Consider the following 20,776-nt stretch of genomic DNA (forward strand, 5'->3'; position numbering starts at 1 on the left):
ACTGAAAAAATATATACCAACGCGCATTGCGCGTCACTAAAAGCACTTTACAGTTTTTTTTTTAAAATAATAATTATTTTATTAATTTGGATTAATGTATGGCAAAAAAAATAATAAAAAAAGTTGTAGGGCCAGCTGTAATTTGAGAATGCATTTTGTTATTATATAAATAATATAATAAAAAAAACATAAAATAATAAATAAATAAATAAGTTGATAAGAAACCCTAAACTATCTCATTCTCTCTCACCCTCACTTACCGCCTCTTTCTTTTCTTTGCTTTTTTTTTTTTTTTGAGATAACGCCTCCTTCTCTCTCTTTCTCAAGATCTCTCAAGCTCTCAAGGTGAAATGGAAGATGGTCTGAATTAGTGGGTTCGATAACCATTTTTCAATGCCGGTGAGTCATACAGAGGCCACGAACGACCTCTCGGTTCGCTTCCCCCCTCTTTGACTTCTTTGAGATCGTTGATCTCCTCTTCTATTCTTGTTTTTTTTTCTATTTTATAAAGGTCTGTCTTTCAGGTTGCCGGCGATTGGGGGCTTGCTTTGCACCTAGCTGTGCTTGCGTCGTCGAGGTTCGGAGTTTGCAAGTAGCTGTTCTTGGATTATCGGGGTTCACAGGTGGCTGATTTTGTCGTAGAGGTTGGGCGTTTGATGAGATTAGGAGCTCGCCAAAAGAAAAATTTTATCACATTTATTTTGGGATAATCTTCTCATTTTTTTTTCTCATTTTGAGATTTATTTATCTCTGATTGTATAGTAATGTTTCTTTTGAACTCTGCGTTTTCCCCTTTTTGTCTCTGCTGATAGTAGTTTTTTTTGGTTTGTATTGATGTTTAGTTTTCGTTGGTGCTTTGTTGCTCTTTTGGAGGCAACAGTAATAAAAAAAAAATGTATAAAGAATGTGATTATAGTGTTTGTATGGTGTTGTTAGTATACTAATAATTTGATTATAGTGTTTGTATGTTGTTATGGAAGAATTTGTCTATCTCTGTGATTAATTGTAAATTAATTTAGGTTTTTATTTTAATAAAATACATTTTTGTCTATCTCTAATCTATAGTGTAATTTATAAATTTTAGATTTAGTTAATTAATAAAATTATTTGTATACAATTAATATAAATTATTATTTATAATATATAAAATTTGAATTAAATCAAATTAAATATTATTTTTTTTAAAAAAAATATTTAATACAGTGGTACTTTTTGTGTGTCACTATATCTCTAAAAATATTAATAAAAAATAAAAAAAAAGGATATAGTGACACTTTATGTGTGTGGTTGTTACCTTTTTAGTCTGACAAAACCTGACTGTATACGCCTATAGTGACACGCAGAAAATGAATGCAAAAAGTTTCAGTGACACGTATGAAGTGTCACTAAAAATTATCTTTCCAGTCACCCTCATTAGTGACGCGCGTTGAAGTGTCACTATACACTTTTAGAGTTACTTAATGTGTGTCACTAAAACCCAATTTTCTAGTAGTGACATTTATTTACCATACACTTAATATATATTATTCACATAATATTATATATTACCACATTTTAATCTACATATTATTATATTAAAAATAATATAACAATCCCCCACTAGATTAAAATGTGTGACACACTTGTAACACACTTGTAACATTTATTTAATCAATCAAAATATAACATTCCCCCACTTTGATTGAATAAATACACACTTTTAAAGAAGTCTTGCTTAGGTGCATTAGGTAAAATGTCTTTCGACTTGAATTTTACCTTAGTGTAGTTACCACAAAGTTTGATGAAATTTTGGTTGCCGTAGCATTGAACCACTATCCCTTGAATACAAACCGGTGATAACACACACACCCTCGCTAATGCTCACTTGAGACCGCATGTCTCGCTCTTGCACCGTTAATGGCCATGTGCAAAATTCCAATTCATGGACTCTCTAGAGAATACTCCCAATTCTCATAAGAGGCGGCACCACCTCTAGTCCATATAGGTGGAGTTTTAGTGTCTCACCACTCTTTAGACACTTCTTAAGCTTAAGTGAGTTTTCTTAAGCTTAAGCTCCATTAAAAAACCTTTTGGTTTTAACCCTCAATTTTCACCACATGTACTCATTCATAGATGAGACAATTGAGTACCATATTCACTCTATTGACTTGTTATTACCTATTGAACTTAAGACTAGATGTTTGCTAGTGTTAAGATAGGTTACTATCAATGATCAAAACACTAAGGGAGTTTAGGTCCCATCCCTCGAAAATTCATGCTTTAATCTTGTACAGAGATTAAGCGATTTGTTATAACCTCTCACTATTGATTCCATGTGAATCATGCATGCCAAAATATAGTGTTCACTTTGTGACCACTTTTCTCCTTAAGTACTTAAGCTTTGAAAATTCAATCATAAAAGATTAATTTTCACACAACTCAAATTCTCAATAATTTTGATACTAAGCATATCAAAATTAAACATTAATTTAGACACCAAACATGTCTAAATTATACTTTATTTTAAGACACCAAGCATGTCTTAAACTTTTCACATTGGAGTATTACCCCCACACTTTCAAATTTCACTATCAAGATAATATCTTGATTTTAAAAATATAGAAGACCACTTTGTCTCTATAACTCTTTTAATTAATTTCCTTCTTGAAATTATTTTCACCTAACTTTGACATCAAACTATGTCAAAATTTTAGATATACACATAGCTAAATTTGATTTAGAATTTGAATTCTAAATCAAATAAATTAATCAATAATGTCTCAACACATTTTGATTAAATTTGTGGCTCACCCCCACATTTTTACCATAAAGTGTATATAAAATATCACTTTTGTGCATTTTCCTCTTCAAATGACTCTTTAAGGCCACTTTGAAGATACCATTTGACATTTTTAGTTTTCTCAACAAAACTAAAATATCAAACTCACATTACTACTAATAAAATAATGTGATTATTTTTACTCATAATTTTAAGGTTATCTCCTTATTGAGATTAGCCCAAAATTATACCAAAGTTAACAAAATTCTCATCAATTTTGTTCACAACTTTGATCATTTAAGATTCAAAATTGCTTCTCCAATTTTGTTATCTTTTCACTATTTTTGAATCCACATTGATTCATTTACTTTTGAGTCTAAAATTGCTCTTCCAATTTATGGCTCATTTCACAAGTTTGGATTCACTTTTAATCCATTTGTTCTTGCTTATGACAATGCAAGTCCAATAAAAGTGTAACTCTCATAGTCCACTTTTTCTTATCTCAAATATGAGATGCTTATCTCTTATAACCCAATAAAAGATGTAACTTCTCAAAAGCCATATTTTATTATCTCATAAAGTGAGATGTTCACTACCAAATTGAAAAAGAATTTAAAATATTCTTTATTCACAAAATAGATGATAATAATTTCCACATCAATAGCAATAAACAATATTATATTATTACTATCAACATTATTATCATACTATATAACTCATACATTAATATAATATGTATGTTACTAATCAACATCTTATATGTAACATACACATGAGATCAATATTAAATTCACAATATATATGTTACATATCTCATATATATATAACATATGTACTATAATATACATATATATCATATACACATAATATATACATTAATTACACAACTATATATGTTACATAACTCACACATATATAACATATATATACACATTAATATACGTGATATATATTATATACACATATATAACATATATTATATATGCATGTCTCACATAAATACATAGAAGTAATTATTTCTACATATTTAATCTCACTAATATATATTATATAACATGCTCTACATATATATATATTATATATTACTCATACATACATATTATATATTATATATCTCACATATATACATATAATATCATGATATAAAATTTAAATATCATATTATATACTACTATATATATTAATATGATACAAACACATAATCACATATATGTCACATATATATAACTCATATATATATTATATATTACTATCATATAAAATAGTAAATCACATAATATTCACCATCATGCTCACCCATGAATGACTTTCACATAAAATCTCTTATCCTTGTATTCTCACAATCTTGATTTATCACCTCTTCCATTGAAAAGGGATAAGCTTTTGATTGTTAGAGATTTTATAACAATGGAAGAAAATCAAAATATTACAACTCTATTGTAATACAATACAAGGACCAACAAAGAGATTAAATAAATGTTACAATAACATAATATACAATATATATACACACTATATATATTATATATAAGAAATATAGAAGAAGATAAGAACACATGTAATATAAAATATGTGTATATAATAAGAGAATAATATATATGTATAAACACTCACTCACAACCTTGAGTGTAGATTAGTGGGGATCACCATGACTTGAACAAGGTATTACACCTTTGTCCAAAAGCTTATTTCCCCCTATCTCTAAGCACTAAGGGAACTCTCTAGGAAATAGCTTTGGGCATTATCAAGCCTTTTAGAGTTTTCTAGCAAAGTGCTTTCTTGATAGAAAACTTCATCTCTTGCTCCCAAATGAGCATCATAGACCTCCTTTATATAGTGTTTAGATGATCACTCTTAGGATTCAAAATACCACCTCATTTCTCTCTCATAAATGAGTATTACATTTTGTAACAACTATATCATCATAATTTTAAAATCCTTAAACCAAATTGTGTAACAACCCTTTTATTACACTAATAATGTGTGATCAACACAAGAGTTACAAATAACAACAAATTGTAACTCCTCTCCAAGTTACTATGTAGGTTACAAAAGTGTAGATTAAATTATAGGTTACACATTTATTTACCATACACTTAATATATATTATTCACATAATATTATATATTACCACATTTTAATCTACATATTATTATATTAAAAATAATATAACAGAATCTAACGAATTTCATTATCATGGGAACTTATTCTCAGTTCTCTTCTAATCATTAATTTTAATTAAATAACTGACTTGCTTACCAACAGATTAGTTATCTAAAATCAACAGGCCCAATTAACATTTCCTTTTCCGTTTCTATTTTTGTACATTGAAATTAAACAGGCGGGAAGAAGATGAACTTTGCTTCATTTTCTCTTCTGATTCATATTGTTACACACAAGTCTCTTTTTCTCTCTCTCCTTGAGTTCTCTATCTGTAGCTTTTAATGGCGTTGATTTCTGATTCAGATTCATTGTAGTTTACGATGTGTTAAGGCATGAAATTATGGTGTATGTATTGTTCGTCTTTTTTCCTTTTCAAATGATCATAATTTCTTACCAAGTTATAAATTAAGGCCGCGACTAAAATTCACTTTTGTATGATCAAGTATTTAGTTGAATATTATTACAGATTTTTTTAATTTTATCTTTCTAAATGGAGGCATATCTAATTGTTTGAAGTAATGATTAGGGGATTAAGCTCTAAACAAGTGTTAATTTGCATTTAATTATTATTTTTAAGCTTTTGTGTAAATTCATTTCTGAATTGGCAATGCTTTTTTTTTTTTCAATTGCAGGTGGATTTTAATGTGATTGTAGTATTAGAATTGGGTTTTTGAGACGTGGCTTACTTTTAGTCATTTTATGGTTCTACAACTTATCTTGTTCAAAATTATTATTATATCGCTTGTATGTTGGTACGTTTAATATTTATTAATTGTGATGAAAATAATCGTAACTAAAAATGATTGAGAAAGAGCAGGGCCGGCCCTAGGCATAGGCGGGCTAGGCCCGTGCCTAGGGCCCACACTTTCCGGGGGCCCGAAATAGAAAAATAAAAAAAAATTATTAGGCTTTTATTTAACTAAAATTTAAGTGTATTATAAGCAATAAATATTTATAGCTTAGTTGGTTGAGGTGGATTGCATAAAGTCCAAGGTCATGAGTTCAAATCCCATAACACTCTTCTTTTAATTTTTTTTTATATATTTTTGAGGGCCCCAAAATTTAATTTGTCTTAGGCCCATATATTTTCAGGGCCGGCCCTGAGAAAGAGTAAACAAAGAATAAGGATTTTGTTTCCTTCTCCCAATTTTTGTTATACATATGAATGGATAGAGAATGGAAGAAGTGTCCTTACCTATTTTATTCCATTATGGAACATGGTCTATGTGTGAGAGCCTGCATCGTTGTCCACTGTATAATATTGCATTCAATATTTATTTTTAATTTGCAACACCATTATTTACATTAATTGAATATATATCAAAAATAATTTCAATAATAACTAATAATATTTTTTCTTCAATTATCTATGGTTATTTTTAAATAAAGTAGAAAGCATCTAACATAAAATTAATTATACGTATCTCGCACTCGCACATAACTTTTTTCTAGTATATATATATATATCAATAAAAAAAAGTAAATTTTTAAATAAATAAAAATTAAGTATGAGATATAAGGTGGGATTAATAAATAAAAATTAAGCTTTTTACCTCTCTCTCTCCCATCAAGAACTTCTTGAGAGTTAAAGTCCAAACAACTGTATAGATTTGTAAACACAAAAAAAATTAAAAAAAAAATAAATAAAAAAGAACACGAAGAAGAAAATGAACAGGGGGAGAGATGAAGAGTTTAAGAATGAAGGTGATGATGAAAAAATATAAGAAAAATGAAATGAAGAAATACCAAATGAAGGTAACGTGTGATCATTATGATAAAGAAAAAAAAATAAAAAACCGTGCCAGAAGTGGCAAGTCAATGTAAAAGAATTTTTTTAAAAAAATTCAGTATAAATGTTATTTATAGTGGTGTACAAAATAAATGTAACATTTGACAAAAATGAAATATGGGATGTAAATTTCCCATTGTATCATTCTTGAATTCGTACTATTCTATTTTTATTTTTAAATAAGCTAGGCCACTTTTTAGTTTAGGCTCTAATTTTTGCTTAACTTTTTCATTTTTTTTAGGGTTAATTTCACAAACGCACAAAAACAACAACAAAAAAAAAAAAAAACAACAAAATACGGTTTCACAGAATTTTAAACATTTTTACGATTTTTTTGATTTTATTTACATAAAATACGGTCTTTTATGTTGAAATTTTGTTCATTTATTGTTAATTTTTTGTTATATGTATGTTATTTTTTGTTGTTTTTTTGTTGTTATTTTGATGTTATTTTCATGTTACTTTTATGTTGTTTTCTTGTTGATTTTATGTTGTTTTCGTGTTATTTTTTGGAAAACCGTAAAAATGTTAAAAAAAAATATTCTTTGAACGTAAAAATGTAAATATTTTACAAAAAATGGTGTCTTATGTAATTATTCCTTTTTTTTTTTTTTTACAATCAATGAACTAAATTAGTAAAGTTTATTTATTTTTATATAATTTTTTAATAAAAATTTACAGAGATAAAAAATTATAATTATTGAATTATAAATTTTAACATAGCTCTAAAAGTTAATTATAGAATGACATTAATTTACATGATCTTATAATCTCAGTTATAGAACTATAATGTTTGATGACATATTTTAGTTTTATTATCAATTTAATTACTTTATAACTCATTAATACATTATTATTATTATTATTATTATTATTATTATTATTATTATTATTATTAAAATTTAAGCTTTTTAACACATCATACTTTCAGGTTAATCTGCTTAATACGTGTTGTGTCTTTGAATTTGTCGTTTTATGTTGTGTTTAAACAAATATTTTTCGTATCATGTCATGCTAATTTGTAATATTATATCATTCATGCTCAAATTCATATTATTTCATATTCAATCGTGTTTTAATAACACTAAAGAAAATAAGTGAATGGATAGTATGACGCTATTGATGGTGTATAATAAACTTGACGAGATACATTAAATTAAATTTTAGCGACAATTTATACATAGAGAGAGTAATTTGCGGTAAAAGTACCAAAACTGTCAACTTTGTAGCACTTCAATGCTTTTAAGTTTTTTCTTGTGGTAAAAATATATAACGTCAATATTTAGTGATAGCGGTTAGTACTTCACTATTAGATGTTAAATGTAACATTAGATATTCGTTTGTGAGTGGTCTAAATCATTTTATAATGTCCACGACATCTAATAGGTGTCAAAATATCAGATTTTATATATTACGAAGTAGTTTAAATTAAAACTAAATATAAAATAAATAAATTTTTTACTTTAACTTTTTTTCTGTTTTATTTTTTCTTTCTTCATCATCCTTACCCATTTACTATTTTCTCCTTCCCTAGGAGATTTGGCGATAGGTAAAGGTTAAACTAAAACGATTTTAGAATTGAGATGAGCTTGCGATGGTCGGCTCGTTCAGTGAAGGGCGAGAGGCCTGATTATCAATTTTGTTATGGTTAAAAAATATGGGTAAGTACAATGTACCTTATGTTTTTGTAGATCCTCTACTTGTTTCGGCATCCAAGACAGTTTTTTAATCTAATTTTCTTTTCTTTCATGATGGCATACAATATAGCTACTTAGGATCACATGTAAATTTTCAAAAAATTATGAGTAATTTATAATGCTTAATTTTCTGAATTCAATTTTTTTAAAAAAATTTCTTAGTCTTAAATAACTACAACGTATACAACCATAAAAAAAAAAAAAACTAAAAAGCTCTCTTGAATACCGAAATAAATAAATAATCTACCAAAATGACTTTGCCTACTACAAAAAATTTCGATAAAATATTTGGCAAGGTTCGATAAATACTTTTCATACAAAATAAAAGCAAAAAATAATGTAAGAAAATATATTGATCAACAACAATAAAATGCTCAACCATCTATTTTATAATGGCTCATTGTGATCAAAAAATAAAAATAAATCTTACAGTCGTAATATTATTAATTTACTATATATATGATCAAACATTAGATCTCAAGGTCATTACAAAATAAGTTGGTTGGAATTTGCACGCAAGTTATTATATTGTTTATGGGTAAAGGCTCACTTTACTATATTATGGACAATAAAATTACAAGAACGGGAAATACAAGAAAAAACACAGCCAAAAAGATCAGTGGAAAGCTTAAGGCAAAAAGAGGAATAGTTTTCAATCTTCCAGCACATCTCCTTGCGATTGAGAGAGTTAATTACTATCTTTGAGTTGTTCTCCATAATGATGAACTTGTAACCTTTGAGCTTTGCCAAATCAATCGCCAAGTAACAAGTTGTCGCCTCTCCACAAAGAGCATTCGAAAAATCCAAGTCCATCGTGCTCACCCAGATGACCTCACCCAAATGGTTTCTAGCAACAACTGCTATACATGAGCGTTCTGATCTCACTTTGACATCACAGTTCAGTTTGATCCAATCAGGAGGAAGAGGACGCCAATCCTCCACCCAGATAGGAGAAGGAGTGGGGATTAGAGTAGCTCGTAATTAAGCATAAGAACATCAAATAGAGTCAAAACACTGATTCAAGTTAACCATCTTATGCTTATGTGCCTTTTAATTTCAGGCTCACCGTATAGTATCAACAACAACAGAAGCATAGATAAAGACCTCGTTAATGTTGATGCCCCTGTTATTGAGACTCCAAATAAATTTGACCAAGTACTAGATACGGATTCCTGAATTGACCACTGCAAAGATACCCACGGTAAAGATTTCCATAAACAGAAAGCCAGATTGCATTTAAGAAAAAACTGCTTTAGAGATTCCTCTTCCACCCAACAGAAAGGGCATGTAACATCCTCAACCTTTAATCCCTTACTAAGAATAGTCCTGATCGAAAGGGCCTTGGAAAAAAATACACCACCAAAGGATCTTATGCCTCTCTAAGATTTTACTGTTCTAGAGCTTATTCCACGTAGAGGGGACAACCTCACAGTGTGGAGCTCTATGTAATGCTTGAGTAAGATAGGCCGACTTGCATGAGAAAATCCCATTACACTCTTTTGTCCAGATTTATTTATCTTTTCCTTGATCTGAGGGTCTTCCCCCTATCAGGATAGCAGAAATAGTATCTCTATCAAAGAAGCAATTCAATTTCTGAATGTCCCAATCACTTGTGGCAGTCACGAGGTCGACCACCTTTCTCAGACCAAACTCTGGGTGCCCACTGGACTTAGGGTAGAAAGATTTACCATGAGCTACCCATGGATCCTCCCAAATATTAGTATCCCTGCCATCATTCACCACATTACAAGCTCCTTCTCTCAAAATCTTACTAGCTTTGACCACATTCTTCTAAAACCTAGAATCACAGTTCTTGAACTTACAATTCAGAAACTCTTTTCCTTTTAGATATTTTGCACTCAGAATTTTACAGCACAGAGTCTGACTCCCACACAATAAGTTCCACCCCCACTTAACAAGGAAGGCCGTATTCATCTACTTGGTTTTGTAAAAACCAAGTCCACCTTTGGATTTTGGGAGGCAAATTTTATCCCAGACATTCAACCAGAGTCCTCCGTTCCCTTTCTCAAAACCCCACCAAATGTCACGCACTAAACCATCAATCCTAGAGACAAGTCTACTTGAGAGCTTAGTGGTTTGCATCACATACATAGGCAAGGACAGACCCATATATTTGATCAAAGTAGCATGCCCCACTTTCGAAAGGGTTTTTTCCTTCCATCCTTGCAAGTTCGAGATGAGGTTCTCTACAACAAAATTGAAATTAGCATCCTTTTGTCTAGATCAAAATAAGGGTAGCCCCAAATAATTGACATTTTCTTCTAGTCCTCCAATACCCAATGTATCACAAATCCCTTGTTTCAGGTTATTTGGGGTATTCCTACTAAAAATGGAAGATTTAAGTTTATTAACCTGTTTCCTTGACCAAGAACAAAACTTCTCCATGCAATTCCAGTAGCCTTTAACTTTTGCCAGAGGGGCCCTTTCCACCAAGATTAAGTCATTCGCAAAAAATATATGGGACAGAATAGGTCCACCATGGGAAATGTTAATGCCCCTGATACTACTATTTCCAAGACATTTTCAAGAAGTCTAGATAAGATCTCAGTCGCCCAAATAAATAGATAAGGGGAGAGAGGGGGCGAAGGCCACAAGTTGGCTTAAATGTAATAATTAAAGTTCTTTAAAGTTTCATGGCTCTTTATAATAAATTTCGTTACAATGATATTCACTTTATACCTTTGAGCTTCTTGTGCCTATTATACTTTAAGAGTGTCAGAAACTTTCACATCATTTAAAAATATATTATTTTATTTTATTTTTCTTTCACATTATTTTTAGTACTTTTTGTTCTAAAATATTCTAATGGGAAGAAAGAGAAGATATTAAAGATCTATGACATTCTTTTGTGGCATTCTTTTTTATTCCAATAATAAACATTAATTTAAAGAGTAATTTGCGGCATAAATACCTAAGTTTAACTCCCAGTTGCAAATAAATACCTAAATTTAATTTTTGGCGATAATAATACCTAAGTTATATTTTTGAAACTCTGAAGGTACCTAACTGTTAAATATGAAGTCATTATCCACGTGTCATTTTCTTATTGGTATATTTAAATTAATTTTTTTTAAAAAATAAAAATTTAATGACTTGGACCAATCAGGAATTGTCACGTGACAATTTACTTAATACTTAACAGTTAGGTATTTATAAAAGTTTCTGAATTATAACTTAAATATTATTACCGTCAAAGATTAAACTTAACTATTTATTTATAACTGAAAATTAAACTTAACTATTTAATATAAAAATACTAAAAAGATATCCATATCACATTCTTACTTTCCTTAATTACTTCTTTGCTGACCCATATAATTAATAGAAAGATAATGTGAAGCCCTTGAATGCAACCTGTCCTCAACCCCCGGTTGACCAGGACATCTTATTTTTGAATGGGTTCATCCGAACACCAATGCAAAAATACACAATACAATAAAATAAAATATAATAAGAAGAAAAAATGCTTTATTCATATTCATAATAAATGAGTTGTGGGTTTAGCAAAATAAATAAATAAATGATTTATTCATATTCATTTTATTATTGATGTCATTTTTTTTTATTTTTTTATTTGGAAATGGGAAGGATTTGAACTTTGGATTTTTTTTTTCAGAAAAAAAAAGCATAAAACTACTAAGCTACACCACATTTTTTTTCTTCTAAAATAAATAGAAATTCTATTAATTAGTAAATTAGACATAATCTACTACATACAAATCATGCTCATTGAGCATAATTAGCAAAAATAGGCAAACTAAAAACACAAACCCAAACAGTATCTTCAACTAATTAATATTGTGTTATAAATGGCAGTCAACCAAAAATCTATACCACATTATTAATGTAATTTAATATTGTGTTTTACATTTTTATTTAATTTATTATAAAAAAAAAAACAGCTAACTATTTAGTAAAAGGCCACCATTTATAAGATACCATACTTTGGACAACACTCTTTAGTCTTTTCACATTCATAATAAATAAGTTGGGAGTAAAGTTAAAAGAAAGAAGGGAACAAGAAAATGAGCTCTCCTTGCACTGGTGAAACCTCAGAAGCTTGCTTCCATGGCTGTTGCAGGGCACCAAGTTTCGTTCAATCTCCTAAATCACCAGCCAGTTCAAGCTCGACCATGACTACTGCCTCAACATCTCAGTACCATTTCACCATGGCAGCACTTTCTTCTCTACCCAACATTACTCCATATTTCACAAACCACGAGTCTCTTCCTGGTTTAAAGGAATCGTTTTCTTACTTCATTAAAGCTTTTCCTCACTACTCTCAAACTCACCGAACTGATCAACTTCGATCCCATGAATATAACCATCTACAGACCCATGCCTGTCTTGATTACATTGGAATTGGCCTTTTCTCATATTCACAACAACAACGACGTCGTTTTGATCCTACTATGGCTTCCTCTTCGAGTCATACTCCTATGTTATCGGACTTTTATGAATCCCACTTCTTTGATATCTGTTACAAACCATTGAGCTTGAAATCACAGATGGTAATTAGCAGAGCCGTGTTGAGCCAAGAACAAGAGCTAGAAGTCAAATTAAGAAAGAGAATCATGGCTTTTATGAACGTTTCAGAAGATGATTACTTCATGGTATTCACATCCAATCAGTCCTCTGCTTTCAAACTCCTTGCAGATTCATACCCTTTTCAGACCAATCGAAATCTTCTCAGTGTGTACGATTACAAAAGCGAGGCAGTAGAATCCATGGTTGAAAGCTCAAAGAGAAAAGGTGCCCGAGTCAACTCGGCCGAATTCTCCTGGCCCCATATGAAACTCCAAACCAAACAACTAAGGAAGATGTTATTAATGAGAGGTAATAAAAACAACAAGGGGTTGTTCGTTTTCCCACTTTATTAAAGTTATTGGCTGGCCCACTGGGCCTTATTCTCGGCCCAATTGTCTAGGGCAGATGCTTCCTTTTCCTATATATACCTTTGTTGTATTTAACATTCTATTCTTTTGGCATATAGCCGTGTAAAAGCATTACACATATAATAAAATGAGTTTCATTCTCTCTATCATGGTATCAGAAGTTAACCCCAAACCCTAGCCTCCATTTTCTTCACATCCTTTCCTTCCTTCCTTCTTCTTCATGGCTCCAAGAACAAGACACTCCATGGCTGCCGCCTCCCTCTCCGAACCTACCTCTGTCTCCGGCCACGAACTCTCCACCGCCGAAACCATCATCGCCGACGTCGAAGCTCCGCCGCCTGGTCCGATCGCAGCTCCGACTGCTCCTTCTTCGTCGGACACGATCGCAGCTCCCCTTCCCCGGTCCGATCCTCCCACTTCTGGCGTTTTTGGCTCCGGCAACGGTGCCGATCTCCCCATTAGTGGAACGATCGGACCACCCTCTACTGTTCCGATCTTCTCCACCACGACGCCGGCCCCATCTTTCTCGGCACCTTCACCTTATAATCCGCTTCCGCATTTTTCCGCCACCACCACCACCCCGACGGTTCAACCGACGACGGCCACTTTTTCCGGCACCACCGCGGTCCCTGCACCTATCTTTGGCCAGCCAACCTTCGGCCAGCAGAATCACCACAATGCATTCGGACCGAACCATGTCCTCCTTGGTGGTAATATTCCTAATCTTGAACATCCGAGCCATGTATCTTTTAATGATAACTCTATGTTTAATGTTAATCACGGCCTATCTCGTGCCGTTTTTGATCGACCTTCTCATGATGAGCGTACTCCGCTTTATCTAGGAACTGGAGATCACCCAAACAATCTCATTGCTTCATTTCTCTTGACTGGTCAAGAAAATTTCCAGTCATGGAAGCGTGCAGCCTCTATCAATATTGCTGCCAAAAACAAAACCCCCTTCATTGAAGGCACCATACCCCGTCCTCCTCTTAATGATCATTCTCGATCTGCTTGGGACATTTGCAACAATATGGTTATGTCATGGATTCTTCAGTCTGTATCTCGTGAGATCGCTGCAAGTATCATGTTCAAAACTACTGCCAGTGAGATGTGGTCCAACCTCCATGACCGCTTTAACCAAAGCAATGGTCCCCGCATCTTACAGCTTAAAACCGCTGTTGGAAATGTCAAACAGGGTGATAATTCCGTCACCACATATTTTACTCAGTTGCAAGCTCTTTGGGACGAGCTCAACGAATATCAACCTAATATTCCATGCACTTGTGGTTGTACTTGCGGCGCAATGCAAAAGGTTCAAGACTACTATACAAGGGACCAGACTATTCAATTCTTGATTGGTCTCAATGAGTCTTACTGGGGTATTCGGGCTCAGATTTTGCTTTACGAGCCATTACCTTCTTTATCCAAGGTGTTTTCCATGGTCGTTCAACAAGAACGACAACGCTGCCTTGGCAATACCGGTGTTGTTGCTGCTACTTCGGCCAAACCCAACCCCAACCAACCATCTCGAAACAAGAAACCCCGACCAACTTGTTCCAACTGTCTCAAACCGGTCACCTTGTTGACAAATGCTATTTCCTACACGGTTTTCCTCCGGATATGGAGACAAGAAAAAGACCACCACCACCGCTCGGGCTAATCAAGCCACGGTGACTCCCACTCGGACCCTCCGCGGCTGGCTCTTCACAAATCCAGCTCAGTCAACAGCTGATCTCTCTTCTCAATCAACAAATCCAAGGCGCCCCCTCCACCAGTGAAAACCTTCCTGTGGTCTCAAACGTCTTCGGTAATAACAACTCTTTTCCCCTTTTTTTATGGATTGTAGATAGTGGTGCTACTCATCATATTTGTCACTCTCTTCATTGTTTTACATCTTTAAATAAAACTAATGTTGCTAACTTGGTCACTTTACCTAATGGTCATCAGATTCATATCAACAAAACGGGAACTGTTAAAATTTCCGACCAAATTGTCTTAACGAATGTCTTGTATATTCCTCAATTTAAATTCAATTTATTTTCGGTTAATGCTTATCTTGAACATTGTCCTAACAAAGTTACTTTCACTTTTGATCAATGTTTGGTTCAGGATCCCTCCCTGACTTTTACGATTGGGACAGCTAAGAAAGTTGGACAACTGTTTTTCTTTGAACAAGATCATCGTCTTCTTACTACGGATATTTCTGTTTTTGCAAACACTGCATGTAATTTGAAGGATCCCTGGCATTTCCGCCTTGGACATCCTTCTATGAACATTTCTACTATGTTAAACAATAGTTTGCAATTTTGTGATAAACCTATCAATTTTATGTGCTCTATATGTCATTTTGCTAAACAAAGGCGTCTTCCTTTTCCATCTAGTAATAACTTTGCTAATTCTGCTTTTGATTTAATACATCTTGATATATGGGGTCCTTTTCATATTAGTAGTATTGAAGGTTATCGCTATTTCTTAACAATTGTTGATGATTTTTCTCGCTATACTTGGGTTTACATGCTCACTTGCAAATCTGATGTTTCTTTCATTATTCCCCAATTTTTTGCTCTTATCGCCACTCAATTTTCAGTCAACATTAAAGCTGTTCGATGTGACAATGCTAAAGAGCTCAATCTAACAGCCTTCTACGCCACTAAGGGAATCTCAATCAACAATTCTTGTGTTGGCCGTCCTCAACAAAATTCTGTAGTTGAGCGAAAACATCAACACATATTAAATGTTGGTAGAGCCTTATTATTCCAATCTCATTTATCTTTACCTTATTGGAGTCATGTTATTAATACTGCTGTTTATCTCATAAATCGTACTCCATCCAAATTACTTAACAAGAAAACTTCTTTTGAGATACTATATAACAAAGCTCCCAATTATACTCATCTCAAAGTCTTTGGTTGTCTTGCTTTTGCCTCGACATTAGAAACCAAACGGCACAAGTTTTCTCCGAGATCTCAACCTTATACTTTTATAGGTTACCCCCCTGGTATGAAAGCTTATAACCTTTTAAATATTGAAACTCAAGAGATCATTCAATCTAGAGATGTTTACTTTCATGAAGATATTTTTCCTCTTGCTAACACTACATCTCCAACATCTATAAATGAATTATTCTCACTCTCTTTAATTCCCTCTACAGGACATTCACATACCTCCTCTGAGGACATTCCACATGTTCCCAAATCTAATGGAACTTCATCCTCTAACAGTTTACCTGTCACCACTATTACTCACGATGAAGTTCCCTCCACACCTAAGAACATGTCTAAGTCTCCTCCTATCACTTCAACAATGGGAAGACTTTTATCTAAACCAAAACGTCTTTCTGATTATATTTGCAATACTACTACTGCTTCTTCTACTGCTCACCCTATTAATAAACATTTGTCTTACAATAGGTTGACACAGCCCTTTCGAGCCGCTGTTCTCGCTGCTCATACAATTGTAGAACCCACCAGCTACAAAATGGCAGCAAAAGATCCTATATGGCGACAAGCTATGGACACTGAAACTGATGCTCTAGAAGCCAATGATACTTGGATAGTTGTGACCCTTCCTGATGGTCACTATGCTATTGGCTGTAAATGGGTATACAAAATAAAATACAATGCTGATGGTTCTGTTGATCGCTGTAAAGCTCGACTAGTTGCCAAAGGCTTCAACCAAAAACAAGGTATTGATTATCTTCACACCTTTGCTCCTGTTGCAAAGTTTAATACCTTAAAACTTATGCTTGCCATTGCGGCCATTAACAATTGGTCTCTGTACCAACTTGATATAAACAATGCCTTTCTTCATGGCGATTTAAATGAAACTGTCTATATGACACTACCAAAAGGGTATAAACCCAAGGGACAAATTCCCCCAAATGCTGTTTGTAAGTTAACCAAAAGTCTCTATGGCTTGAAACAAGCCTCTAGACAATGGTACTCGAAACTCAGCAATTACCTTCTATCCACTGGTTTCACCCAGTCCCTTTCTGATCACACTTTGTTCATCAAAAATGATAAAGGTCTTTTTCTTGCCCTTCTAATATACGTTGATGACATTGTAATTACATCTAACAATGATGATGCTGTTTCTGATTTTAAACAGCAACTTAACTCTGTGTTTCAACTTAAAGACCTGGGTCCGTTACGTTTTTTTTTGGGATTGGAGATAGGTCGTTCTTCCTCCGGAATATCTGTCTCTCAACGCCCTTTTACCCTTCAACTTTTAACTGACACAGGTTTTTTAGGAGCATCTTCTGTCTCTACCCCAATGGAATCCAACATTAGGCTCTCATCCGATGTTGGAAAACCATTAGACAATCCCAAAACCTATCGTAGCCTTATTGGTAAACTCCTTTACTTAACTATTACACGGCCTGATATCTCATTCGCCGTAAACAAGTTAAGTCAATTCCTATCCAATCCAAGGGTTCCCCACCTCACTGCTGCCCACAGAATATTACAATATCTCAAGGGTACCTCTGGTCAAGGACTATTCTTTTACTCAGCATCTTCTACTAATCTATCTGCTCATGCTGAAACTGATATGTCTAGCAAAGACTTTCACCTCAAATTTTTTTCAGATGCTGATTGGGCCTCTTGCAGTGACACTAGAAGGTCTGTCTCTGGCTACTGTGTTTTTCTTGGCAGATCTCTCATCTCTTGGAAATCTAAAAAGCAGTCAACAGTTTCCCGCTCTTCTGCTGAAGCTGAATACCGGGCTATGGCTCATGCCACATGTGAGATCACTTGGTTTTTGGCACTTCTTCGCGATTTTGGCATTTTTCACAAAGATCCCGCCATCCTATACTGCGACAACACTGCCGCCATTCATATCTCCGAGAATCCCGTCTTTCATGAACGCACCAAGCACATAGAGATTGACTGCCATGTCGTCCGAGAGAAGATCCAAGAAGGCACACTAAAGCTCATTCATGTCACTACAAAAAACAACATTGCTGATATACTTACCAAGCCCCTTCTACCAAGCTATTTCCAATCAATTGTAACCAAAATGAACTTAAAAAATATATATAGTTCATCTTGAGGGGAGGGTATTAAAGTTATTGGCTGGCCCACTGGGCCTTATTCTCGGCCCAATTGTCTAGGGCAGATGCTTCCTTTTCCTATATATACCTTTGTTGTATTTAACATTCTATTCTTTTGGCATATAGCCGTGTAAAAGCATTACACATATAATAAAATGAGTTTCATTCTCTCTATCACACTTCAATCGAGAATGACTGGCTCTCGATACTCATATCAATGGATGAGTATTGCTAGAGAGAATAGTTGGCATGTTTTGCTCGACGCTTGTGCTTTAGGACCCAAAGACATGGAAACCTTAGGGCTCTCTCTGTTCCAACCAGATTTTCTAATATGCTCATTCTTCAAAGTATTTGGGGAAAACCCATCTGGGTTCGGGTGTTTGTTTGTCAAGAAAACAACTTGTTCGATGCTAGAAGACTCGACACGGGGCTCAACTGTCGGCATAGTGAGCCTTGTAGAAAACCCATTAAGAAAAGATGCTTCTTTAAAATCGAAATTGTCGGAAATTGATGATGATAATGATGATGGTGAGTGTAGGGGTTTGGATCATGCAGATTCATTGGGACTAGTTTTGATAAGCACCAGAGCAAGAATCTTAATCAATTGGCTAGTGAATGCATTGAGTAGATTGAAACATCCCAATTCAGAAGATGGGCATTCCTTGATCAGAATCTATGGCCCCAAAATCGGATACAACAGAGGACCCAGCCTGGCATTCAATGTGTTTGACTGGAAAGGAGAGAAGGTTGACCCGACCCTGGTTCAGAAGCTTGCTGACCGTAACAACATTTCTTTGAGCTGCGGAGTTCTTCAGAATTTTTGGTTTGATGATAAGGTTGATGAAGAGAGGGAAATGGGGCTAGAGAAGATGAGTTTTGTTGTGAACAAGTGTAGAGATAATAAACGCGAGCGATGTGGGATTGTTTCTGTAGTTATGGCTAGTATTGGGCTGATCACCAATTTTGATGATATTTTCAGGCTTTGGGGTTTTGTTTCCAGGTTTTTGGACGCCGATTATGTGGAGAAGGAGAGGTGGAGATACTTGGCTCTTAATCAAACTACAATCGAAGTTTGAAATGTTGATTTGAGTTAAGTTAATTAATTCTTTTATTCTTTTTTTCAGTTATTATTAGATTAGTATCATCATTGGTTTAAGGATTATTTTCTCTCACTTTCATGAAAAAAAAATATATTTTGCTTCATTACATGGAGTCGTGGAATATTATATCTATAGCCTATACTATTTTTACAACGATTATCATTCCTTTATTACATATTTTGTAGAGATATAATAGGGTAAATACTATTTTGGACCCTCTGTTTTACAAAAGTTACCAATTGGACCCTGTGTTTTATTAAATGACAAAATGGACCCTCTATTTTCTAAAATAGTACAAATAGGACCCTGAATTGATTTTTTGTCAAAATAAAGTTTAATTATAATCCGATTTAAAAGTGCTATATGACAAAACTGTTTACATTTTTTGTATCTGTTCGTATTAAGCATTGTCTTCAAGTTAGTTGTATTAAAAAAAAGTTATCAAAAATTAAGCTCAGGGTCCTATTTTTACTATTTTAGAAAATACAGGGTCCTTTTTGTCATTTAACAAAACACAGGGTCTAATCTGTAACTTTTGCAAAACACATGGTCTAAAATGGTATTTACCCGATATAATAAGTCTTTTTTTTTTTTTTTTTTTTTTTTTTTTTTTTTTATACGGAAGTACCATTAGATTATGTTTATGATTACAATAAATATCATACTTTACACTAATTTTTTATCATTTAAGAATTCAAACCAATTATTGTCAAAAAAAAAAAAAAACATTCATAAGTAAATATATGTGCCCGATTTTGGATCTGTATCAGTTGGTTTCTTTATATTTGTTTTTTTCGACTTTTTAACTGTTTGATTCGGTTTTCTGGGTTGGTTCGTGTTCCCTTCAGTTTTTTGGGTTTGTTTGTATTTAGTTTTCAGTTTTCTTCAAGTTGATCCTTCTCTATTACGACAAAGTGTGTTCTATGAACTCACTAATAGATTCTTTGAATGCATCTCTCACTCACTGAAGAGAAGAGTGCTACTGTCTCCTTGCTTGATAATGTTTACTCACGTCCTGTGCACGTACTTCTGGCTCGAGTTCTTACTGAGAGAACCGTGTATAAACTAAATTTTATTGATCAGATGCCAGGCCATTGAAAGGGGAGATTTCTAGTTACAATTACTAAACACAAGGGTGATATGTTCCATATAGCTTTTGGATGCGAAGGGGATAAAATTCGGGTGCTGAATAAGGAACCATGGTCCTTTTAAAATCACTTAATTGTATTGTACTCACCAAATGCTCAACAAAATGTCTCCAAGGAAGATTTAGTTTATACTCCTTTCTCGGTTCAAATCTACA

At 33.3% G+C, this 20,776-nt stretch overlaps 1 protein-coding gene and 1 long non-coding RNA gene across 2 annotated transcripts; both read left to right on the top strand.

Annotated features, from left to right (window-relative positions):
* The first annotated feature begins 257 nt into the window (after window positions 1–257).
* LOC133038570 (uncharacterized) lies at window positions 258–1,051 on the top strand. The gene is made up of 2 exons (XR_009688076.1): window positions 258–399; window positions 525–1,051. It is a non-coding gene; the product is annotated as an uncharacterized LOC133038570 (long non-coding RNA).
* Window positions 1,052–12,453: 11,402 nt separating this feature from the next.
* On the top strand, window positions 12,454–19,579 carry LOC115715791 (molybdenum cofactor sulfurase). Its single transcript, XM_030644463.2, has 2 exons — window positions 12,454–13,297; window positions 18,551–19,579. The coding sequence occupies exons 1-2, from the start codon at window positions 12,454–12,456 to the stop codon at window positions 19,447–19,449; spliced, it is 1,743 nt and encodes a 580-aa protein (XP_030500323.2). The 3' UTR covers window positions 19,450–19,579.
* The last annotated feature ends 1,197 nt before the right edge of the window (window positions 19,580–20,776 follow it).

Source organism: Cannabis sativa, chromosome 5, assembly GCF_029168945.1.
Source record: "Cannabis sativa cultivar Pink pepper isolate KNU-18-1 chromosome 5, ASM2916894v1, whole genome shotgun sequence".
NCBI classification, from domain to species: domain Eukaryota; kingdom Viridiplantae; phylum Streptophyta; class Magnoliopsida; order Rosales; family Cannabaceae; genus Cannabis; species Cannabis sativa.